Source organism: Heptranchias perlo, chromosome 2 (assembly GCF_035084215.1).
Source record: "Heptranchias perlo isolate sHepPer1 chromosome 2, sHepPer1.hap1, whole genome shotgun sequence".
NCBI lineage: Eukaryota > Metazoa > Chordata > Chondrichthyes > Hexanchiformes > Hexanchidae > Heptranchias > Heptranchias perlo.
In genome coordinates, this window is record NC_090326.1 from 78,305,256 (window position 1) to 78,331,777 (window position 26,522).

At 41.5% G+C, this 26,522-nt stretch overlaps 1 protein-coding gene across 1 annotated transcript in view; it reads right to left on the reverse strand.

The window, feature by feature from the left end:
* The window catches only part of LOC137333814 (serine/threonine-protein kinase 31-like), a 105,541-nt gene extending 79,589 nt beyond the window's left edge, over nucleotides 1–25,952 (reverse strand). The window contains exons 1-5 of the mRNA XM_067998174.1: nucleotides 25,849–25,952; nucleotides 16,783–16,834; nucleotides 9,717–9,778; nucleotides 4,307–4,405; nucleotides 2,081–2,155 (exon numbers count right to left, since the gene is read on the reverse strand). Of these exons, the coding sequence (XP_067854275.1) occupies nucleotides 2,081–2,155; nucleotides 4,307–4,405; nucleotides 9,717–9,778; nucleotides 16,783–16,822 (276 nt within the window). The 5' untranslated portion in view covers nucleotides 16,823–16,834; nucleotides 25,849–25,952. The remainder of the gene's footprint in view (nucleotides 1–2,080; nucleotides 2,156–4,306; nucleotides 4,406–9,716; nucleotides 9,779–16,782; nucleotides 16,835–25,848) is intronic.
* Nucleotides 25,953–26,522: the final 570 nt, after the last annotated feature.

Below are 26,522 nucleotides of genomic sequence, written 5' to 3' on the forward strand. Positions count from 1 at the left end.
TCACATTTCTCCACACTAATTTCATGACAATCTGAATGCCCAATTTACAAACCTATTTCCTTCAGAAGTCACTAACAGTCCTCTTCATAGTTAACCACACTCCCCATTTTTGTTTACATGTAGCACTTTCTGGATTCCACCTCCCCACTAATTCCTGGCTTTGGTCAACATGAGAAGCAGTAATGAATAAGGTTATTTCCATTAACAATGGAATAAATAATGGGGTACTGAGTCTTTAGGGGTGGAGGAGAAGCAACTGCGTAAAAAAAGTCAAGACACCAAGCATTATAAAGCATATTTTATGCTTTAAAACATGGAAAAACATTTAAAACTAGTAGGAACTAAGGGCTGAAGATGATGGCTTTGTTTTTTCCAATGTTTAAGTGGAGGAAATTTAGATTCATCTAAGGCGGGATGTCGGACAAGCAGAATGACAACACAGAGGTAGTGGGAGGTCGAGAGAGGCAGTGGAGAGGTAGAGCTGGGTATCATCGATGTACATATGGATTTGAATCCATGTTTGTGGGTGAGCTCATGTTTATCATCAAGAGGCAGCATGTAGATAAGAGGAACTGGCCAAAGGTGCATTCTTGGGAAACTCTGGAGGTAACATGTGGGGTGGGGGGGTAGAGAAGCCATTGATGGAGTTGTTCTGGCTATGATTGGATAGGTAAGAGTGGAACCCAGAGAGGGCAGTTCCACTGAGCGGGACAACGGAGGAGAGGTGCAGTGTGGCTGACCATGTCAAAGGCTGCAGAGAAGTCAAGGAGGGATAGTGCACCACGGTCACAGTCACAGATAATGTCATTTGTGACTTTGGTATGGGCCATTACAGTGCTATGGCAAGGACGGAAATCTGATTGAAGAGATTCAAACAGGGAGTTGAGGGGAAGATGGACACAGATCTGGAAGGGGACGACACATTCAAGGATTTGAGAGGAATGGAGGTTGAAGATGTGGTGGTAGTTTGCAAGGTCAGAGGGCTCGAGGGCGGGTTTCTTGAGGATGGGTGATGATGGCAGTTTTGATAGGGAAGGTAGTACCTGAGGAGAGGGAGCCATTTGCAACATCAGCTAACACTGCGGCCAAGATGGGACATTGGTAATCAATGAGTTCGGGGGGAGCCTGATGAAAGGTTTGGCTTTGTGGGCAAGGGGAAAGGGCGGGGGGGAGAAACAGCAGAGGCAGCTGAACGGATAGCCTCAATCTTAAATGATAAAAAAAAATCCATATCACGTGTTGTTGGAGGTCAGCATTGAGGGGGGCAGGACAGGGGTTTGAAGAGAGGGGTGGTAGTGGAGAAAAGAAAATGGGGGTTATCTTTGCTCTCCATGATGATCTTGGAGTAGTGGGCGATTTTGGCAGGGGAAAGAGAGGTCTTATAATGCTTGATGTGATCCAGCCAGATCTGGTAATGAATGACTAAACCAGTTCTGTGCCAGTTTCAGTGAAGTATGCACCTGTGAACATGGAGTCATACCAGGGAGAATGACTGGGACTTGAGAGAGTAAAGGTTTTACTGGGGACAAAGGCATCAGAGGTGAAGGTGACGGATATAACAAAGGTGCAATCTTTATATGTATAAACAAACATCAGTGTTGATCATCACTAGCTTTTGAATGCCAAATCATGATGCTCCAAGAAAGATGGATCAGGCACTAAGATTCATTTAACCCGCTGAATGTCACTGGTACCAGTTAATACAGATTTAGGTTACCGTGTTCTGGAATCCTGGGTTGACTCATGCAGTTTTGTCAAGTGGATACCTGTGGGAATTACTGTCCTCTTCATCTGATATTTCATGGTTTTGAGTCTTTATGTGATCAAAGAAAGGCAGACTACAGATGTTTTCTATAGTCAGGAGTGGGAATTGACTATTTTTTCCACTTTGGCCTGCAAAATTACTTTTAAGCATTTTAAAGACTTTTTTTGGATCTAAATAATTGATGAACATATCAAAATCACTTCCTGTGGGACACCTCAGACAACAGTCACCATCCAAAACCAAATCTTCCATGTTGGATGGCTGGGCTAAACCGCTCACATTTAAAGAATAACAATACTTCCAAGTATGCAATACCTTCTCATTATTCATCATTTTTCTCAGTTTGCATCTATACCAACACTGGTCTTCAGAATATAATCCACCATAAATCTGTAGGAATAAAAGCATTTATATTTTTGGTCCCTGTTGAAGAGATATTACATCTGAAATAATATCTAAAATAATTTTTAAAAGAATGTTGCCATTAACACAAGTGTGTTCTGTCCAGGACAAGATTCAAGATACTACCCAATATCACCAATTTTAAAGATTACAGTTGGGTGTACAGGTTGTGTGGTTAAATTTAAGGAGTATGAAATAAAATACATTTTACACCTCCTCAAAAACTTTTGGCTAGCTTGAGTAAGATGTAAGTTTAGATACTCTCCACTTGCCTGGATGAGTGCAGCTCCAACAACATTTAAGAAGCTCGACACCATCCAGGACAAAGCAGCCCGCTTGATTGGCACCCCATCCACCACCCTAAACATTCACTCCCTTCATCATCGGCGCACCGTGGCTGCAGTGTGTACCATCTACAGGATACACTGCAGCAACTCGCCAAGGCTTCTTCAACAGCACCTCCCAAACCCACGACCTCTACCACCTAGAAGGACAAGGGCAGCAGGCACATGGGAACACCACCACCTGCAGCGGTTCAAGAAGATGGCTCACCACCACCTTCTCAAGGGCAATTAGGGATGGGCAATAAATGCTGACCTCGTCAGCGACGCCCACATCCCATGAACAAATAAAAAAAAATCCAGGGAATACTGCTTCCAGAAGGTCAATAATCCCTGCTATATCACTGAAGAAGCAGGACCCAATTTTGATCTTTATTCCCCACAGCAAGTTTTCAGCTGTGAGATCAAGGAGAGGTGCAGGCACACCTCCCTAGAGGGCTAATTTGAACATTCCAATGAAACAATGCATTACTAAGAAACCTGGTTTTGAAACAGTTTCTACTGCTGTTCGTACTGAGGCTTTCTAAAGGATCACAAATTGAAATACAAATACCGAACTGTCAGGGAGTGCAGCATGACATCAATTTACACCCAAACAGGAAGTAGCTGCTCTACTAGAAGAACAGTCCAGCTGTCAACTCCAAGCAAGTAAAGCAGTATCTAAACAGGAACACTTCAGTGATATTTCAACCTCCAGCTTTTTCGCAACCTTACACCGTGAACAAAGCCAGAGTAACCAGTGTGTCTTCCATTTTCCTTGGTCTACATTTTTATAGAGTGAAAAGCCTCAGCTCTCTCTGCGTATTATGGTAAATAAGGCCCTCTAAATTAGGTCTTAATCTAGAGTCCCTCCTCTGAACCTTTTCCAGGGCCTGTATATCACCCACCATGAGAGAGGACCAAAACTGGTCATAGTATTCTAGATGAAGCCTAACCAAGGTCTTGTACAAGGACAGTATAGTACTTTTTATTTTGTATTTGATTGTCCTAGCAATAAGTCTTAATACTCTGTTTGCTTTTGCAATAGCTTCATGGCACTGGTCATGAGCCTTCAGAGATTCATGTACTATGACAGTTCACAATCCTTAAGTTCACAATCCTGCATGGTGGACACATGCTAGGCATTAGTTCTACACACACGCATAACACTACATTTATCCATATTAAATGACATTTCCCTATTGCATCTAGATCTGCTGGTAATTATTTTTCTCTCAAACCTTTGCATCATCTGTGAACTTGTAGACAGTTCCCATCACACCTCCATCTAGATCACTGATAAATACAGTGAAAGGCAATGGCTTTAACACTGATCCACTAGTAACCAGTCCCCATGCAGAGCCACGGCCATTAATACAAGTTTCTGCCTAGATCAATCGGTACACCCAAATCCAGATTTGTGCCAGATTTAACCAAAATGGAAGTGAATTCAGTGCCATGTTGCAATTATAAACAATTTTACAACACCAAGTTATAGTCCAGCAATTTTATTTTAAATTCACAAGCTTTCGGAGGCTTCCCCCTTCCTCAGGTGAACGATGTGAAGGGGGAAGCCTCCGAAAGCTTGTGAATTTAAAATAAAATTGCTGGACTATAACTTGGTGTTGTAAAATTGTTTACAATTGTCAACCCCAGTCCATCACCGGCATCTCCACATCATGTTGCAATTACACCAAGAACATTACAGTGATCAACTCTCTGTTGACTACAGAATGATACATGCGAGGAAGGTACAAAGACAAATATACAAATAATCCTCAACAGCTCCTTCATCCAATTTATCAAATCAGTAAGATACCTTTTCTGGAACAGGATCTCCAAATACTTTGGCAGCAAACGGGCAGATTTCAGTCAAAGCAGTAGACATCTTAAGAAGCTCTTGAATTAATTCAATACTCTGGGTGTGAAGCATAGACCAGTAAGTACAAAGTAAATAGTTTTCATTAACAAAGCTGTTTACACGAGCTTCAAATTTAACAATATTTTAACAGTTTAGAATCCAGATTATAGTGCCATGTTGTGGTGCCATGTTGTGCATTTGATTTAAATAAACAGAACATCCTATACAGTCCAATATATAATAGGGAGGGAGGGTTAAAACTACATAATATCTTGTCACCTTCTAACATTTTCTATTCCAAAGTAAAGATAACTTGTATGCCCATGATCAAATCCATTACAGATGGGACCTGGGGCTAAAAGACATTATAGTCCAGAAATTACTGTTTGCAAAATTAGCAAATGATCACTTAATGTGTTTGTCGGACATTCCACAGACAGTTATTTTAAATAGATTCATTAATCCATTTAAAATAAGCATTTTACACATGCACTAAATTAGCAAAGAGAAATGTCAGAAGAACTCGTTAAGCATCCATCCACCATTATCGTCACAAGTAATGTCTATGACAGAGTTCATCTTGGATTAGAAACTCAACACTAGTGCATATGAGCATAACCACAAAAACATTGCCAAGTAATTAGAGTTAAAAATGGCACCGGGGAGGTATCTGCCTCCTTTTCAGTGTCTTAAGAGTCTCCTATAAACTAGATAAGCCACATTGAAGATGGACTTTCTTATGGACCAGCCTTAAATACTTCCCAGCTACTTAATAATACAGAACCTACAATACTACTTGCAATTATATAATGCCTTTTACATCAAAATATCTTAAAGTACTTCATACGATGAATTATTTTTTTGAAGTGCAGTAGGAAACACCCAGCTCTTCTTCAGTGCAATGAGATCAATAACATCAATCGGAACAGACAGGCAGAACCAGTTTAACATCTCATCTAAAATACAGCACTTCTGACAATGCAGATTTTCTCAGCACTGCACTAGAGTGTCACTTTAGATTATGATGTTATGTCTTTTGTGTGAGCCTCAAATCCACAACTTCTAACCCAGAGAGAATACAATCAAACAAGCCCAATTAACACAGTTGGGAGATTCTCAAAACAAAAAACTGCAGAGGCTGGATATCTGAAACAAAAACAGAAAATGTTGGAAACACTCAGCAGGTCAGGCAGCATCTGTAAAGAAAAGAAAAAGTTAACGTTTCAGGTATAATGCGTTTGATAAAATACCATATTTCAAATTGTTCCATGTGCCAAGTGTACGTCACACATAGAACCATAGAAAAGATGCAGCACAGAAGGGGGCCATTCGGCCCATCTTGTCCGCGCCGGCTTGAAGAACAACCAGGTGCCCATTCCAATCCCACCTTCCTGCAGCATTTAGGTACTACAGGTCCAGGTACTTTTTAAAGGAGTTGAGGGTCCCTGCTTCTACCACCAATTCGGGCAAAGAATTCCATACACCCACCATCCTCTGGGTAAAAATGTTTTTCCTCATGTCCCCTCTAATCCTTCCGCCTATCAGCTTAAATCTATGTCCTCTAGTTCTTGAACTCTCCGCCAGGTGAAACAGGTACTTCCTGTCTACTCTATCTAGGCCCCTCATAATTTTGTACACCTCAATCAAATCACCCCTCAGCCTCCTCTGCTCCAAGGAAAACAACCCCAGCCTATCCAATCTCTCCTCGTAGCTGCAATTTTCAAGCCCTGGCAACATTCCTGTGACTCTTCTCTGCACTCTCTCCAGAGCAATTACATCCTTCCTGTATTGTGGTGACCAGAACTGTGCACAATACTCCAGCTGTGGCCTTACCAGCGTTTTATACAGTTCCATCATTACATCCATGCTTTTGTATTCTATACCTCGGCTAACAATGGCGAGCATTCCGTATGCCTTCTTCACAACCTCATCTAACTGTACTGCCACCTTCAGGGACCTGGGCACATGCACTCCAAGGTCTCTCACTTCCTCTACCCCTCTCAATATATTCCCGTTTACTGCGAATTCCCTTTTACTGTTTGACCTCCCTAAGTACATTACCTCACACTTCTCCGGGTTGAACTCCATTTGCCACTTTTCTGCCCACTCCGCCAACCCGTTGATATCTTCTTGGAGTCTACAGCTATCCTCTTCACTATCAACTGCACGGCCAATTTTTGTGTCGTCTGCAAATTTGCCAATCATGCCCCGTACATTCAAGTCCAAATCATTAATATATACCACAAACAGCAAGGGACCCAACACTGAGCCCTGTGGCACACCACTGGAGGGGCTCAAATAACCACAGCTTCAAACAATTTATAATAGGAAAACAATAAGCCAAAGGTAGGTCAATTATATAACAAATCAAGTGTTACATAGTATAATATTCTTGTCATTATAAAACAGCATATCTAGATGTCAACCTTGGCTCAGTGGTAGAACTCTTACCTGAGTCAGGAGGTCGTGGGTTCAAGTCCCACTCCAGAGATTTGAGCACCTAATCTCGGCTGACACTCAGTGCAGTACTGAGGGTGTGCTGCACGATTGGAGGTCCCGTCTTTTGAATGAGACATTAAATCAAGGCCCCGTCTGCACTTTCAGTTAGACATAAAAATCCCATGATCCTGACCAATATTTATCCCTCAACCAACATCACTAAAACAGATTTTCTGGTTATTATTTCATTGCTGTTTGTGGGACCTGGCTGTGCACAAATTGGATGCCGCAATTCCTAAATTATAAAACATTTAACCCTGAATTTACACAAAACGTTACGTCAAAAAGTGCTTCAAAAGGTATTTCATTGGCTGCAAGGCATTTTGGGACATCCTGAGAAAGGTGCTATACAAATGCAAGTTTGTTTTTTTTTAAAACTGACTCACAATGAGTAAATGGGCGATCCACTTTTTAAAAAAAAATTTACTTAAACTACCCTGTGCATGAGTGTGTATTTTTAGCATAGGCCAAAAGGTACAATATTATTAAGGAAGGAAGGGTACAGGATAGCAGTATTAATTATAGACAATATCACAGCACTAAAGTACAAGGATTTAAATACAAAACTGGTCCAAACAGAATCTCTTTGGATTGAACTGAAGATTAGCAAGGAACCAATCACGTTATTGGGATTGGTTCCTTGCTAATCCCAATTGTAGACTGCCGAACAGTGGAAAGGAAATTGAGGATGAAATTTGTAGAAAAATTTGAGAAGTATATTTTAACAATAGAATCATAACTGCAGAAGATTTTAATTACACAAAATAGACAGATAGGGAAAATGTTTGTGGTGAGAAAAGGGAAGTTTTTTTGCAGTTATGCAAGGAAGTTATAATGAACCTTTATAAAACACTGGTTAGGCCACAACTGGAGTACTGTGTCCAATTCTGGGCACCGCACTTTAGGAAGGATGTGAAGGCCTTAGAGAGGGTGCAGAAAAGATTTACTAGAATGGTTCCAGGGATGAGGGACTTCAGTTATGTGGATAGACTGGAGAAGCTGGGATTAGAGCAGAGAAGGCTGTGAGAAGATTTGACAGACATGTTCAAAACCATGAAGGGCTTAGATAAAGTAAATAAAGAGAAACTGTTTGCATTGGCGGAAGGGTCGAGAACCAGAGGACACAGATTTAAGGTGATTGGCAAAAGAATCAAAGGTGACATGAGGAAAAGCGTTTTTATGCAGCGAGTAGTTATGATCTGGAATGCACTGCCTGAAAGGGTGGTGGAAGCAGATTCAATCGTGGCTTTCAAAAAGGAATTGGATAAATACTTGAAGGGAAAAAATTTGCAGGGCTACAGGGAAAGAGCGGAGGATTGGGACTAGCTGGATTGCTCTTACAAAGAGCTGGCACTGGCTCAATGGACCAAACGGCCTCCTTCTGTGCTGTAACTATTCTATGATTCAGTGTGATCAGTAATGTTTTCTCAGTCAGAATGTTGCTACTCCGACAAGGAAGGGAGCACTACTTGTCTTGGTTCTGGTAATGAAGTAGAATCGCTGGATAACCTAAAAGTAGACGAACATTTTGGAAAGTAGGCTGCCTGCAATAGCAGTAAAGGTAAAAGTCCAAGACAGAGTATTTAATTGGAAAAAAGCAGATTATACTGAGATAAAAAGGAGATCTTGCCCAGGCAAATAGAAGGAAAAATTGGCAAGCAGAACTTCAGCTCAACAATGAAAATTATAGGAAATGGAAGGGTACAAATCAAATACATTCCAGTAAAGAAAAAGAGTGCATTAAAGGCTGAGGATCCACAGATGAAGGAGAGAAGCTTGTGGTGGAGAGATATTAATAAGGACATGGCCTATGTTTTAACGGAGCAGATCTATATTGAGACTGTAGAGTCTGGGAATGTAATGGTAGTGGAGGTTACTATTTAAAGAGATGTTAGTGAAGAAGCTACTCAAACTTAAGGCTGATAAATCTTGACACCAAGTTGGGGGAGGAGGGATGACAAATTGAGATGAGGATTGTGAAAGACTGCAAACGGATATATATGCAAGAATAGAGAAAAGAAATACGCCTTAGATGGTAAGATTTTAAATGAAGGAAAGGAGTGCAGATATATGGGTAAGGAAATGTGGTAACACAATATGACGACAAAAAAGTGGAATTCTTGATTTTGTAAAATACAAAAGCAAGGAGGTAACGTTGAACTTGTACAAGACCTTAGTTAGGCTGCAGCTGCATTATTATGTACAATTCTGAGCAGCACATTATAGTAAGGATATTAAACCAATGGAAACAGTGCACCACTAATTCATTAGGAAGTTATCAGGAATGAAGGGTTACAGTTATGAAGTGAGCCTTGGCAAGTTAGGGTTTTTTCACCAGAGCTGAGAATGTTAATGGATAACCTGATAGATCTTCAAGATTATGAAGAGTTATGGTAAGGTAAATAGTAATAGATTGATTCTGCTCGTCAGCCAAATGGTAATGAGAGAGCACTAATTTAAGATAATCACAAAAAGAATTAAAGGGGAGGTTAAATTTTTTTTGCACAGAGGATTGGTATAATATGGAGTTATCTGCCACAAACTGTTGTTGAAACAAAGTCCATAATTTTTTTTCAAAAAAGAAATTATACTTGAGGATAAGGGGGCATAATAAAATGCAATAGGGAGCACGCAGGAGAGCGAGATTAGACTGAGCAGCTTGTGGACAAAAGCATTGATATAGACCTGATGGAACAAATAGCCTGTTTCTGTGATGTAACTTTGTACGATTCTATTTATATAAAGTGGAACTCTGAGTTAAGCTAATTCCTAGTAGTATCCCAATAACATACATACACAAATTCCTTCCATAAATCCATAATAGAAAGCTACATTTTACTGCACATCAAAGAAATTAAACTCGCATTACCTGACCCCAGAAAGTAATTGGATCTTCAATGTGACTTCCCATTATATCTTCAACTTTTAACACTAGAAATTAAAAACATTTTACATCATTACCATACAGCATATTTCTTCAATATTCAGAATTTATGCAGTGTGAAATAAACAAAAATAGCATTTCAATATAGACCCTTAAATAAATTAAGGAGTTTTGCTGTTTACCCTGTATGTTTTAGTATAGCATGAAACCAGATAATCTTGAATTAACTCTACATTCACAGATTTCAAGTTATTTGAGAGACCAGATGGTGCTTTGGGTTAGCACAGCCCTTCCAGTGCTGGTTCCTAGATTCAAATCCACAATATAGGAGAACCTCAAATTTCTCTGCAGCCTCTGATCTGAACATTAACTTTGATAACTTCAGACCTGAGTTATATCTACCATTTTCTTTGCAGCATGGGGTTACTAATGAAGGTCATCATTTGGAGAGAGGGGAGGTAGTTTAACATTTTGGGTGTAGATCATCTGACCAGTTTTGGTGGGGTGGGGAAAATTATGCGCTCATGGTATTGACCTGTTTTTTTCCCTTTTGGGGACCGGCTATCCTACTGTGTTCTCAGCATTTTCCATCTTCACTTCAGACCTCCAGCATCTGCAGGTTTTTAAATTATTATTTCTCCAATTTCCCCCATTTTCTTGCATGTACCTCCCCCTTGTCTTTTCACTGTCCTGGTGGTTTTCACATTCTCTTGTTTTTTTAAGATCTTCCACTGCCTCAGTGAAATCATCATTCAACACTTTCTTATTAAGTAGTATGGAGTTATTTAACCCAACAACTTTGCACTTATTAAAATATCTACAGTTTCTTCACCTTCATATTAAAGGGCTTGCTTATCTTAGTTTTCAGTTCCTATAAAACGTTATACTGAAAATTCCAACATGCCTTTTGTCTATTAGTTGCTTATTGATCAACAGTTAATTTCAAGAATTTTCTGTTTCAGTAGATGCAGTTTTTTTTTTAAATTTAAAAGTTTCCTCCACCTGCTGACTGCAAGAGTCCATATTCCGGTCTCCATCTGGTTCCTAATGATTGTTGACTCACACTATAATGGCTAATATGGGAACTGGAAAAATTCCCAATGTTACTTTAGTGAGTGTCCTTTTGATGCTGAAGCAAGGTCTGCAGTTGGTCAAAAAGTTTGCTCTAATTCTGACCATATTTGACTTAACAGTACTGAATTCTGGTACAGGTAATAAAAGTAGAAAATGTTTCCTTTCCCAGCAGTGACCACCTGAGTGTTACACAGTTCGAAATGTTTGATATAGACAATCCAAATTTGGATGAACAAAATCTCCGACTACGCTATGTTACGTTTTTCACAGTTGAAGTGGAAATTTCATGTGCTTCCCATTCTTTGAAATCCTCCTGCATGCAAGGTGAATATGGAATAATTAAAGGACACACCAAGGGCTCGATTTTCACAGCCCCGAGCGGGTGCGTTCGTGGAGGGGGGGGCTGCGAAAATCAGGGATTCCTGGGGCGGGTCCGGAGCCCGGCTCCAACCCGCTCACTTCCAGGTTCCCCAGTGACTCGCTAACATGCGCACGCAGCCCCCGCATGTGGGACTCCCGCCGGCAATTAAAGCCTGCGGGGTGCCACTTGAAGTAATTAACCAGGTACTTCAGGTCGTTTACAGACCTGATATTTTAGGAGGGGTGGGATTTTCCAAACAACTGGGACTGTTTCCCGTAATGGGGGAAACACTCCCAGTTGAAATGGACGCGTTGCAGCTATCAGCCTGTGGCAGCTGCAGAGGTCCATTTGACAGGTGGGGAGGGGGGGGGGAGGAGGAGGGGGGGGAGGAGGAGGGGGGGGAGGAGGAGGGGGGGGAGGGGGAGGGGGAGGGGGAGAGGGAGGGGGGGGGAGGGAGGGGGGGGAGGGAGGGGGGAGGGGGAGCAGGGGGGGGGGGGGGGGGGAGGACCCTCACTCATTCCAGGAGGCCACTCTGTCACTTTGGACAAAGTTTGGCCTCCACCACCCTCCTCCTAACAATAAAATTCACCAACTTGCACACTTACCCCGGTGTCCAGACACACGTGCCTACTTTGCGGACCCCCTCAGATGTACATCTTCCGGATGGGGGCCGCTGTAGCTGCAGTCATGACCTCCTTGGAGGACAAACAGCATCACCAGCCTCGCCGTCCACCTCTGACATGTGGAGCTCCACAACACAGTGCAGTGACACATCCACCTGCACATCGTTCACCTGACGAAGGAGGAAGCCTCCGAAAGCTTGTGAATTTAAAATAAAATTGCTGGACTATAACTTGGTGTTGTAAAATTGTTTACAATTGTCAACCCCAGTCCATCACCGGCATCTCCACATCATGTATTATCCATGGCAGACAATTCAAGTGGTAGAAAAGACAAAGTGCACTTGTCCTGGTGCTGCTCTGTAAATTCCAATTCTACCAGCTGGATGCTTTTCCAGTGACAAAATGCAAGATAACACTGTGAAAGGGAGGGGGGTGGAGTCGCTGGACTAATTTGAGATAACATAATGGCAGCAGAAAAAAAGGGAAATAACTAACAGAAAGATAGAAACAGAATCCATATGGATTGAAATAAAATATAAGAAGGGATCGATCATACTAATAGGGGTATACTACAGACCACCTAATGGTGGAAAGGAGATGGAGGAAGAAATGTGTAAGCAAGTATGTGAAATGAGTAAAGGATATAGAATAATAATTCTGGGAGATTTTAGGACTCCTTTCTTACCCAGTATGTAAAAAGCCCAAGAGGAAGCACTGTTGGATCTAGTAAAGGGAAATGAACCAGAACAGGTAAGACAAGTAAGAATAGGGCATCATCTAGGCAATAGCAATCACAACATAATAAGGCTTAAGATAAAGATTGAGAAGGACATATGTAAGACAAAGGCAAAAGTAATAAATTGGAAAAAAGATGCTTTTCTGGGGATGAGAATGGAACTAGGGCAAATAAACTGGAAATATCTACAGCTAAAGAAAGAAACAAAACAACAGTGGGAAACATTTAAAACGATCAGTAAGGTGCAGGAGAAATATATCCCACTATAAAGCAAGAACAAACTAGCGAGCAATTATACACCATGGTTGAATAAAGAAATAAGGGCAAAATTGAAACTAAAGAAAAAAGCATACACTAAGTACATAGACAACAAAGGAGAGGATGACAAAAGGGAATACGAAAAGGTTAGGAAAGAAATTAAAAAAACAATTAGGAAGGCAAATAGAAACTACGAAATTAAATCAAGAAATATAAAAAGAAATAGTAAAGTATTCGACAGATACACAAATAACACAACAAAAATCAAGATAGGGATAGGGCACTAAGGGATGCACATGATAAGCTCACAGGTAATGACAACAAAATGTTAGAAATATTAAATAATTACTTTGCCTCAGTATTAGCCAGGGAGACTAACACGGTGGGCATGACATTAGAAGAGTTCAAAAAAGATATAAAGACATTTAAGATAGAAAGGGGGGGGTGGAGATAACTGATAAACTAATCAAACTTAGAGGGGTTAAAACCCCTGGTCTCGATGGATTGCATCCGTGCATATTAAAAGAAGTTAGGGAAAAGATAGCAGAGGCACTATTACTTATATATAAAAATTCATTAGAATAGGGAATAATGCCAGAGGACTGGCAGACAACTAATGTGATTCCTATATTTAAAAAGGGAGATAGAACCAGTCCAGGGAACCATTGACCAATTAGCTTAATGTCGGTGCTAAGAAAGATAATGCAATCCATATTTGAAGAAGTAATAGAGAAACAACAAGAAACAGAACATATAGTAAAGAATAGTCAGCACGGATTTCAAAGGGGAAGATCATGCTTGACCAATGTCATGACAAAGGTCAAAGCCTGTGGAGTCAGGGGACAAGTAGCAGAATGGATAGCAAGCTGGCTACAAAACAGAAAAGAGAGTAGGGGTTAAAGGTAGTTACTCAGACTGGTAAAAGGTGGGAAGTAGTGTTACACAAGGATCGGTGCTGGGAACAATGTTGTTCACCATTTACATAAACAATTTGGACTCGGGAATTGGAAATACAATTTCAAACTTTGCGGATGACACCAAATTGTGTGGTGTGGTTAATACAGAGGAGGATTGTGACAAAATACAGGAAGACATGAATAAACTTACAGAATGGGCATGTAATTAGCAAATGAAATTCATTATAGGTAAGTGTGAGGTTTTACATTTTGTTAGGAAGAATAAGGGGGCCACATACTACTTGGATAATAAGAGTCTAAAGGGGTAGAGGAGCAGAGGGATCTGGGGGTACAAACACACAAATCACTAAAATTAGTAACGCAGGTTAATAAGGCCATTAAAGAAAGCAAACCAAGCACTGGGATTCATTTCTAGAGGGATAGAATTGAAAAGTAAAGAAGTTATGTTAAACCTGTATAGAACCTTGGCTAGACCATACTTGGAGAACTGTGCACAATTCTGGTCTCCATATTATAAAAAGGAAAAAGAGTCTCTGAAGAAGGTGCAAAAAGAATTTACTAGGATGATACCAGAACTGAGAGATTATACCTATCAGGAAAGATTGAGCAGGCTGGGGCTATTTTCTCTAGAAAAGAGAAGACTGAGGGGTGACCTGATAGAGGTCTTTAAGATTATGAAAGTGTTTGATAGGGACAGTATAAGACATAAGGAAAGGGCATACAAAAAGACAAAAAATGGCACAGATCCTGGCGAATGGGAAAGATACAAAGATCAACAAAGGGTCACAAAACAGATAGTAAGAGCTACAAAAAGAGAGTATGAAAAAAAACTTGCAAGGGATATCATAACCAATACGAAGAACTTTTATAGTTACATTAGGAAAAAGAGGGTGGTCAGGAGCAGTGTTGGCCCCTTAAAAACTGAAAGTGGGGATATTGTCATTGACAATGGGGAAATGGCGGACATGTTGAACAATTACTTTGTGTCAGTATTTACAGTAGAAAAAGAGGATAGCATGCCGGAAATCCCAAGAAAACTAACATTGAATCGGGGACAGGGACTCGATAAAATTAACATAAGTAAAACAACAGTAATGAAGAAAATAATAGCACTAGTGACAAATCCCCAGGACCAGATGGTTTCCATCCCAGGGTTTTAAAGGAAGCAGGTGAGCACATTGCAGATGCCCTAACTATAATCTTTCAAAGTTCTCTAGATTCAAGAACTGTCCCTCTAGATTGGAAAATTGCACCTCACTCCGCTTTTTAAGAAAGAAGAGAGAGGGAAACCAGGGAATTATAGCCTAACATCTGTTCTGGGGAAAATGCTGGAGTCTATAATTAAAGATAGGGTGACTGAACGCCTCGAGAATTTTAAGTTAATCAGAGAGCCAGCATGGATTTGTGAAAGGTAGGTCGTGCCTGACAAACCTGATTGAATTTTTTGAAGAGGTGACTAAAGTAGTGGACAGGGGAATGTCAATTAATGTTATTTATATGGACTTCCAGAAGGCATTTGATAAGGTCCCACATAAGAGACTGTTAGCTAAGATAGAAGCCCATGGAATTGAGTGAAAAGTACGGACTTGGTCAGGAAGTTGGCTGAGCGAAAGGCGACAGAGAGTAGGGATAATGGGTAGGTACTCTCATTGGCAGGATGTGACTAGTGGAGTCCTGCAGGGATCTGTCTTGGGGCCTCAATTATTCACAATATTTATTAATGACTTAGATGAAGGCATAGAAAATCTCTTTTCTAAGTTTGCCGATGACACAAAGATTGGTGGCATTGTAAGTAGTGTAGATGAAAACATAAAATTACAAAGCGATATTGATAGATTAGGTGAATGGGCAAAACTGTGGCAAATGGAATTCAATGTAGACAACTGTGAGGTCATCCACTTTGGATCAAAAAAGGATAGAACAGGGTACTTTCTAAATGGTAAAAAGTTAAAAACAGTGGATGTCCAAAGGGACTTAGGGGTTCAGGTATATAGATCATTGAAGTGTCATGAACAGGTGCAGAAAATATCAATAAGGCTAATGGAATGCTGGCCTTTATATCTAGAGGACTTGAGTACAAGAGGGCAGATGTTACGCTGCAGCTATACAAAACCCTGGTTAGACCGCACCTGGAGTACTGTGAGCAGTTCTGGACACCGCACCTTCGGAAGGACATATTGGCCTTGGAGGGAGTGCAGTGTAGGTTTACCAGAATGATACCCAGACTTCAAGGGTTAAATTACGAGGAGCGATTACAGAAATTGGGGTTGTAATCTCTAGAGTTTTGAAGGTTAAAAGGTGATCTGATCGAAGTTTATAAGATATTAAGGGGAACGGATAGGGTGGATAGAGAGAAACTATTTCCGCTGGTTGGGGATTCTAGGAGTAGGGGGCACAGTCTAAAAATTAGAGCCAGAACTTTCAGGAGTGAGATTAGAAAACATTTCTACACACAAAGGGTGGTAGAAGTTTGGAACTCTCTTCCACAAACGGCAATTGATACTAGCTCAATTGCTAAATTTAAATCTGCGATAGATAGCTTTTTGGCAACCAAAGGTATTAAGGGATATGGGCCAAAGGCGGGTATATGGAGTTAGATCACAGATCAGCCATGATCTTATCAAATGGCGGAGCAGGCACGAGGGGCTGAATGGCCTACTCCTGTTCCTATGTAAATGGCTCCTCTAAAACTATAGTATTATACATTGACTGCAGCAAAACTTGATGTGCTGTTATATAGCAGTATATTAAGTTTTGCTGCAGTAAAAAAAATGCATAAATTAGATAATTTATTTAACAAGCATGGTTTTCCAACTTTTTTTGAGGATGTGAAATTCTGCTTTCTCGCTGCACTACACTCCTTAGTTTCTCCAAGATATGCAGTCAGTGGTAAACAAAGTTGGCAGCTTGACCTGCTCCCAGACATTTACAAATGCCAGTCGAGAAGATGCAGAGCATTAACTCAGCAATGGCTCTTCTCTTTCTTCTCCTCTCCCACCTCAGTGATGATTCTTGTGCCTCTGCCAAACGCCACAATAATTATGTAGGATTTGCTAATACCACTTTGGAAACAGTTATGCACCTTTTCCTTCAGAAGCATTCACTTCCTTTCCATTATCCATCTTGACAATCTGCTAGAAAAAAAGTGTAAAAATAAATATTTATTTTTCATATATATAAAAAGATATTTATTCCTCCAAACTTTCCATATGAAACAAACTTACTCCAGTCAACCTGACAGTTGAAGAGCTAAGCCAATACCACTCTATGATTACAGTAACATCAGGAGGTGCACAAGAACAGACCAGGACACTGATTGTTCCCTTTTCTTTGTGAGGAAACACCCATCTACTCAGCCTCACTGCATCAGCTTCAGATCAAGAACCTGATCCTACCATTTGAAAAGGAGCATTAAAACAATTTTCTGAAGGGAAATACCAATCTTATGGTTTGTCATACTGGATATCTCAGGATGTGTGTATTCTGCAACATTAGCATTGCGATGTAGCAAATATTGATTCATTGCAATGCTGAAGTTGCCATATAACCATGTGACTACAGTGCAGTGTCAAAAAGGTTTAATAATGTCCAGGGCTCAGACCCTAAATACTGTACTTTTTAAAACTTAGCCAGGGCTTATTTATGTGTTTCAAAACATGTGTTTAATGGCTATGAGAAGAGCTTTATGCACATGTATAATGACAGATGAAGAGCTCTCTCGTGATGAAAATCATTTGAATTCGAGTCAATGGATTACAATGTACAGCTTGGCTGGAACCTATTCTGTAGCTACACTATATAGCTACCATTAGAGGGCCATGTTCATCAATACTTTTTTAAAAAAAAAACTACAAACAATTGACCACCTTGTGCTTATATTTTTTGGGTTTTAGAATACCTTTGTTTAAAACAGGCTAATGATGGAATAAATGGCATCAGCATAGAGAGCTTAATGTAACCCAACAAGTGTTCTTAGACACACACTATTAAAAGAATCTACTCTCCATCATCACCTCTACCTTATACAATTTTCAGCCTATCCTACGTGTCTTAGTTTCACTTGGATGTCACACTTTGACCCCAATAACCAGATCAGCATCATTATTAACCACAGTATATGAAACAGAGTCACAGATATGAAACCTAAAGGCAAAGCAGGTCATCGGTGAAAGTGAAAAGCAAATGGGAAAAAGTGTGTTATTTTAAAAATTAATTCAAGAAATAAGTATTGTTACTTTCCATCTATGTACACAGAACTTACGTTCCATTTGATTTAGATCCTGTCATAACACTTTACACTAGACTGGGTGGGTAAATAACCTTCATTCACAACAATAGCAACACTGGTCTGTAACCAGCCACTAGATGCACAAAATCTCCAGGTCAAATCTTGCTCCAGTTTCCACACCCTCCATCCCCTAAGAAAGCATCTCGATGGCAAGGTCAGAAGCTTGCCAGGCCTAGAATACAAGCACAAATTCATATTCCATTACTCCATGATAGTAGCATCCAAGTTTGTAGGTGATACAGAAATAGGGAAGTATAGTAAATTCTTTAGAAGAGGTTCCCAAATTGGGGATGCGCATGAGGTTATCAGGGTTGTGTGAGGAGGACGCTAGCTGTCACTCATTAACAGGTACTGCCTGTAATATGTATTTTCTCCATTGGCTGTTGCTGTACAAAAGAACAGGAGCAGGCCATTCAGCCCCACGAGCCTGTTCCATCATTCAATGAGATCATGGCGAATCTGTATTCTAACTCCATTTACCTGTCTTGGCTCCATTTCCCTTAATACCTTTGGCTAACAAAAATCTATCGATCTGAGACTTAAAATTATTAATTGAGCTAGAGGCTACTGCTTTTTGTGGGAGAGAGTTCCACATTTCTACCACCCTTCGCATGAAGTGTTTCCTAACTTCTCTCCTGGATGGTCTGGCTCTGATTTTAAGGTTATGTCCCCTTGTCTTAGACTCCCCAACCAGCAGAAAAAGTTTCTCTCTACCTACCCAATCAATTCCGTTCAAAATCCTAAAAACCTCAATCAAATCACCCTTTAACCTTCTATATTCCAGGGATTACAAACCTAGTTTATGTAATATTCTGTTCAGTTCTGGACACCGCACTTTAGGAAGGCTATATTGGCCTTGGAGGGAGTGCAGCGTAGATTTACTGGATGATACTTGGACTCCAAGGTTTAAATTATGAGGAGAGATTACACAAACTAGGATTATATTCCCTGGAATTTAGAAGATTAAGGGGTGATTTGATCAAAGTTCTCAAGGTATTAAGGGGAACTGATAGGGTTGATAGAGAGAAACTATATCCGCTGGTTGGGAAGTCTAGGACTAGGGGACATAGCCTAAAAATTAGAGCCAGGACTTTCAGAAGTGAGGTTAGGAAACACTTTTACATGTAAAGGGTGGTAGAAGTTTGGAACTCTCTTCCACAAACGGCAGTTGATGCGAGCTCAATTGTTAATTTTAAATCTGAGATTGATAGATTTTTGTTAACCAAAAGGTATTAAGGGATATGGAGCTAAGCCAGTATATGGAGTTAGGTCACCGATCAGCCATGATCTCAATGAATGGTGGAACAGGCTTGAGAGGCTCAATACTCCTGTTCCTCTCCTCGTAGTTTAACCCTTAGAGCCCTGGTAAAATTCTGGTGAATCTTCATGGCACTCCTTCCAAGGCCAATATATCCTGAGGTGCGGTGCCCAGAACTGTACACAGTACTCCAGATGTGGTCTAACCAGGGCTTTGCATAGCTACAGCAAAACTTCCTCCCCTTTATATTCTAGCCCTCTAGTTATAAAGGCTAACATTATCTTGATGGCAAGAGACTGGAAAGTACTGCAGTACAAAGGGATCTGAGGATCCTAGTGCAAGAAAATCAAAAAGTTAGTATGCAGGTGCAGCAGGTGATCAAGAAGGCCAACGGAATGTTGGCTTTTATTGCTAGGGGGATAGAATATAAAAACAAGGAGGTATTGCTGCAGTTATATAAGGTATTGGTGAGACCGCACCTGGAATACTGCATACAGTTTTGGTCTCCATACTTAAGAAAAGACATACTTGCTCTCGAGGCAGTACAAAGAAGGTTCACTCGGTTAATCCCGGGGATGAGGGGGCGGACATATGAGGAAAGGTTGAGTAGATTGGGACTCTACTCATTGGAGTTCAGAAGAATGAGAGGCGATCTTATTGAAACATATAAAATTGTGAAGGGTGGATGCGGTGAGGATGTTCCCAAGGATGGGTGAAACTAGAACGAGGGGGCATAATCTTAGAATAAGGGGCTGCTCTTTCAAAACTGAGATGAGGGGAAACTTCTTCACTCAGAGGGTGGTAGGTCTGTGGAATTAGCTGCCCCAGGAAGCTACATCATTGAATAAATTCAAAGCAGAAATAGACAGTTTCCGAGAAATAAAGGGAATTAGGGGTCATGGGGAGCGGGCAGGAAATTGGACATGAATTTAGATTTGAGGTTAGGATCAGATCAGCCATGATCTTATTAAATGGCGGAGCAGGCTCGAAGGGCCGATTGGCCTACTCCTGCTCCTATTTCTTATGTAACATTCCATTGGTCTTTTTGGTTATTTTTTGTCCCTGACCACTACATTTTAGTACATGGGCCCATAAATCTCTTTGGACCTCCACTGTTCCTAGCTTTCACCATTTAAAAAAATACTCGAATCTATCCTTTTTTTAGTCCAAAATGGACGACGTCATACTTACCTGCGTTGAAATCCATCTGCCGTAGTTTTCCCCGCTCACTTAATCTAACAATGTCGCTTTGTAATTTTATGTTCCTGTCTACACTACTTACTATGCTTGACTCTGCCCTTTCCAAAACTCAGGCATCCCCTGCAAACAGTTCCAGCTTACAAGAATATTCAATATTCCTTAGTTAAAAAGCATTTCTTTCATTTAAAAAAAAGTTGTTTGCCTTCTGGTCAGTACCTCTGTGCAACATAAATGTCTTTTAGAAGTATTCATGACCCTTGGGTGCCCACGGCCATAGAGAAATAAATAAATAGTAGCAAGTACCCCTATCGATTCTGTTTCAAAGGTCTGTTGAAAGGTTCTTTGCCCCAAGTTCTACAGCTCTGTGGAGAGTCCATTTTTTTTGTCCCTGCAGCGAAGTCCTAATGAGCCTTTGGGTCCCTGCAATGTATGGAGGGAATCGATAAATGGCCCTCCTTTAGAAACTTGTCTCAGCCTGAAAAATTACTTTATTGCCCAGTGCCCTGCTCTTTTCTTGCAAGTTTATTTTGCCCTGCTTAGATTTTGTGTTGCTGTTCACTTGGCGTCATCTTAAATTGAGAGATAAATTAATAATTGCATCTGCACTTGTTGATCTTCGATGTTTGCACAAAAAAAACTTATATTTTACCTCCTCCAAAGCAACCAACGAAGCGTTACTCTCTGTTCCAATCCCAAACAACCTGACAAGACGCATTCTAGTTCCATCTGCAGAGAATTTTTCTACCTGCACCTGGCTTGTATCCCCAAACCAAACAGAGGAGAGGCCCACAGTTTTGTTTTCAGTGCAGTTGCTAACAGTGTCAGTGACCAGGAAATACCTTGGATCTGCTCACTGATTTCTGGCATAACTTAACCAGAACTGCAGGGGAAACCCCATTTAAACTTCCGGCAAAGTAACGCCAGCGAAGTGAGAGCAGATCCCAAGAATTTCCTGGCCAATGAGTTCTGATAACAACTTGCATTTATATAGCGCGTTTAACGTAGTAAAATGTCCCAAGGTGCTTCACAGGAGAGTTAGCAGAAAAAATGTGACACCAAGCCACATAAGGAGATATTAGGACAGGTGACCAAAAGCTTGGTCAAAGAGGTAGGTTTTAAGGAGTGTCTTAAAAGGAGGAGAGAGAGGTAGAGAGGCGAAGAGATTTAAGGAGGGAATTCCAGAGCTTAGGGTCAAGGCAGCTGAAGGCACTGCCAATGGTGGAGTGATGAAAATCAGGGCCATAATTGGAGGAGTGCAGAGATCTCAGAGGATTATAGGGCTGAAGGAGGTTACAGAGATAGGGAGGGGCAAGGCCATGGAGGGATTTGAAAAGAACGAGAATTTTAAAATTGAGGCATTCCCGGACTGGGAGCCAATATAATCAGCAAACACAGGGGTAATGGGTGAACGGGACTTGGTGTGAGTTAGGATACGGGCAGCAGAGATTTGGATAAGCTCAAGTTTATGGAAGGTGGAAGATGGGAGGCCAGCCAGGAGAGCATTGGAATAGTCAAGTCTAGAGGTAACAATGGCATGAATGAGGGTTTTAGCAGCAAATGAGTTGAGGCAGGGGCGGAGACGGACGATGTTTCGGAGGTGGAAGTAGGCGGTCTTGGTGATGGAGTGGATATGTGGTGGGAAGCTCATCTCAGGGTCAAATAGGATGGCAAGGTTGCAAACTGTCTGGTTCAATCTCAGTCAGTGGCCAGGGAGAGAGATGGAGTCAGTAACTAGGAAACAGAATTTGTGGCAGGGACCAAAGACAATGGCTTCGGTCTTCCCAATATTTACTTGGAGGAAATTTTTGCTCATCCAGTACTGGACATCGGACAAGTCGTGTGACAAATCAGAAACAGTGGAGGGGTCGAGAGAGGTGATGGTGAGGTAGAGCTGGGTGTTGTCAGAGTACATAGAAATCATAGAAAATTTACGGCACAGAAGGAGGCCATTCGGCCCATCATGGCCACGCTGGCCGAAAATGAGCCACCCAGCCTAATCCCACTTTCCAGCATTTGGTCAGTAGCCTTGAAGGTCACAGCACTTCAGGTGCATATCCAGGTACTTTTTAAATGAGTTGAGGGTTTCTGCCTCTACCACCCTTTCAGGCAGTGAGTTCCAGACCCCCACCACCCTCTGGGTAAAAAAAGTTTTCTTCAGATCCCCTCTAATCCTTCTATCAATCACTTTAAATCTATACCCCTTGATTATTGACCACTCTGCGAAGGAAAATAGGTCCTTCCTATTTGGTACACGTGGAACCAGACGTGTTTTTGGATGATGTCGCCAAGGGACAGCATGTAGATGAGAAACAGGAGGGGGCCAAGGATAAATCCTTGGGGGATTCCAGAGGTAGCGATGTGGGAGTGGGAAGAGACGCAATTGCAGGTGATTCTCTGGCTACGACTGGATAGATAGGAATTGAACCATGCAAGCGCAGTCCCACCCAGTTGGACGACGGTGGAGAGGCGTTGGAGGATAATATGATTGGACTTCATATTAAAACCCAAAAATGTATGGGTGCACAATTAAAACAGCTCAAGTGACAAAACTGCTGAAAATATTCTGGGTTACCAGCTATACCTACACCAACATTAATTATTCAAAAATGCTATTTCTTAGAAAGAGTGGGGTGCGCTTATGACATCAATCTCCGAAGGTGGTGGGGTGGTGGGGGGGGGCGGGGTTCAGCAAAAACATTTGTGTACCTCTGCTTTAGAAAACCAAAGGAAGCTATAAAGGGATACTGATGAGGGAATGGGCTAGAAAATGTCAGATAGAATTAAATGTCACTAAGTGTGAGGTGATGTATTTTGGTAAAAAAATGCAGCATTAACTATACACTGAATAGCAGTAGGCTCGGTGGGTGAAACGGCAGAGGGATTTGGGGGTACAGGTTCACAGGACATTAAAGGCAGCACCTCAGGTTGGTAAGGCTTTAAAAGGTAATGCAATTTAGGTTTATCATAAGAGGTACAGAATCCAAAAGCCAAGAGATAATAATAAACCTATATAAAACCTTAATGTGCAGTATTGGGCACCACATTATAAGAAAGATATTGAGGCTTTAGAGAAGATTCAGTAAGCTGTTGTCTGGTGTGAAGAAATACAAGTACAAAAACTTGAAAAATTAGGGCTTTTTTCATTATAACATAAATTATGAGGCAGTATGAAAGAAGCATTTAAAATGATGAAAGGATGGGGCAGGATAGTTCGAAGCAGACTGTTTCTAGTTGTTGAGGGGTCTAGAATGAAGATCTATAGATACAAGATTAAATGTAAAGATTTAGAACAGAGAGCAAGAGAAACTCCTTTACACAGGGAGCTGTGAATTCACTTCCAGGGTTATTGGTTGATGCAGAAACTATGTCAACATTCAAGATTAGATTGGATAGGTGGACGAAGGAAAAGGGGATGAAGAGATATGGAAACAGTGGATGTTTGAGATGGTGAATGGGCTACCAATCAAGTGGACTGCTTTGTCCTGGATGGTGTCGAGCTTCTTCAGTGTTGTTGCAGCTGCACCATCCAGGCAAGTGGAGAGTATTCCATCACACTCCTGACTTGTGCCTTGTAGGTGATGGAGGGGCTTTGGGGAGTCAGAAGGTGAGTCACTCGCCGCAGAATACCCAGTCTCTGACCTGCTCTAGTAGCCACGGCATTCATGTAGCTGATCTAGTTGAGTTTCTGGTCAATGGCAACCCCCAGGATGTTGATGGTGGGGGATTCAGCGATGGTGATTGGACTTTCTGTTGAATATGATCATTGCCTGGCACGAATGTTACTTGCCACTTATCAGCCCAAGCCTAAATGTTGTTCAGGTCTTGTTGCATGTGGACATGGACCATCTAACTGTGGTCAGATGCCTAGCCTCCTAGCAAAATCAACAGCATTGAATGGAAATCACAGCTCTTGTGCAGCTTATCATTCATAGGCCCCCCAAGAAGAGACCAAAAGATATCACCCCATTATTGGTGTCATCCTCTCAGTCTGGTGGGAGGTTTGCATCTTCCTGGAGATCCCACTGACCTATCAGTCCCCTCCCCAATTTGGTACAATTGGGAGCTCCCGTAGGCACTCACAACAGGCTGATTCAAAGCCTGGCATGAGAAAGATCATCTAGGTCAGCTCATCTACAATGGAGAGATTACACTCTTTCACCAGTTAACTGGCAAACTTCATTACTCCCAGAATGTAGCAATATTTCAGACTCCAGCACCTTCATAACTGCCCCTGCAGTTATTCCTCCACTCCCAACTCATATCAACACTCAGTGCACCCTGATCACCTCCATGGCCAAAAGACAGGTCAGAAAACCTGAGGGCAGCCTGGGAAAGGCACCCACCAACATATATTCTGGTTTAACTCTGCAATCATCCATTCAGGGCAGCAGTCAAGGAGACAAGGCATGTGCCGAGTCCTGTAATCCTACAGGACCCAGCCAAATGCTTGCTGGGACAAACTACTGGACAGTAAAGGCAACATACAACAGGCTAGCACAACTAACTATAAAAGGGTGTTTTCTTCCTCTATTGTGCATTGCAGACCTTCTAACAAGAAACAGGTCTTTGAAACACATAGGGCAGTGAGCAATATTCAGCCTCAGTCTCAGTCTAAAACTAGAGCCACACATCTGGGACATATGCGTGGAGGCCTATTTGATACAAGCTCCCCCACCCCAGGAGTACAGCAACCAACCCACTGATAAAGGCCAACAACCCCAAAACATGACTTCTACTAAGCAGGACCTCTTCAATTTACCCCCTTTCCACATCTAATTGATCCTCAAGAGACCAAAATCAAACAAACTACCTTAATCCTTTGACTCGCAACGCTCCCTGCATAAACACAATTATGCCAAGAAACCTGGGTGTATCATAATCCCCTCTCAAGTACCATGTAATCAACATATACAATGGCTTTGTGAATGCATACATGTGTGAACATAGACTGGAGAACACAATTTAAAAAGACAACTGGGGATTGTCAGCTTAGTATGTCTTGTAAGTGATAACTGCAAAACAATGCTTCCCTTCAGAATCCCTAATCATTAAATAACCACCCTTTAAATAAATCAACCGTGGTTTCACAAATAGCATTTTGCTCCCCTCCCAATGCAGCGTAGAGAAGCCAACAGAACAAAGCTCGTGCCTCAATTCACCAACACGTGCCTGACCGTCCCGGGGGACAGAGATGTGCGTAAAAATACCGAGAATCAAGTCCCAGTTAATTTGCAAAACACAAGATTTTCTGACATAAGGTTTTAATTCAAACCTAAGCACAGCACATCCCCCAACTCTCATCTGCGATTTTCCAAAAAGTTTTGTGTATCTGCCCAGGATAATCATAAATTAAAAACTTAACAAATAAAAAGGTTGCACCGACACCGCGCGCTCCGGCCCACCTTCCAATCTCCAGGTCCTGGAGTCACGTGGAAACCTCGATAGGCTGAGGAATGCACTGTTCCTCAGAGCATTACATCATTCCACCTGTCCTTACACACTCTGCCGAAATACTCTCACCAGCAGCCTTCCGTCAAACGGCGGGGAAAGGAACAAACTGCTAGTCTCTTCTCGCGACACCAGCGTGCTGCAAGAAAGTAGAAATATTTGCAACGTTGCCATACTTTCATTGCATTGTCAGAAAGTTATAAATGACATGAAAACCCTGGAACAGGGCAGTCTGGCGGTGAAGCGCCTCCCTTCCAACATTCAACAATTTTTCATCGGAATTTTGGGTCTGTCTTATTTAGCATATGCATTTATGCTGTACCATTAGATGTATGTAACGTCACAAATGCAATCCCAGGTTAATCGCTCATTTTTTTAAAATTCCTTCATGGGGTGTGGGCGTTGCTGGCAAGACCAGCTTTTATTGCCCAACGCTAATTGCCCTTGAGAAGGTGGTGGTGAGCTGCCTTCTTGAACCACTGCAGTCCGTGTGGTGAAGGTTCTCCCACAGTGCTGTTAGGTAGGGAGTTCCAGGATTTTGACCCAGCGACGCTGAAGGAACAGTGACATATTTCCAAGTTGGGATGGTGTGTGACTTGGAGGGGAACGTGCAGGTGGTGTTCCCATG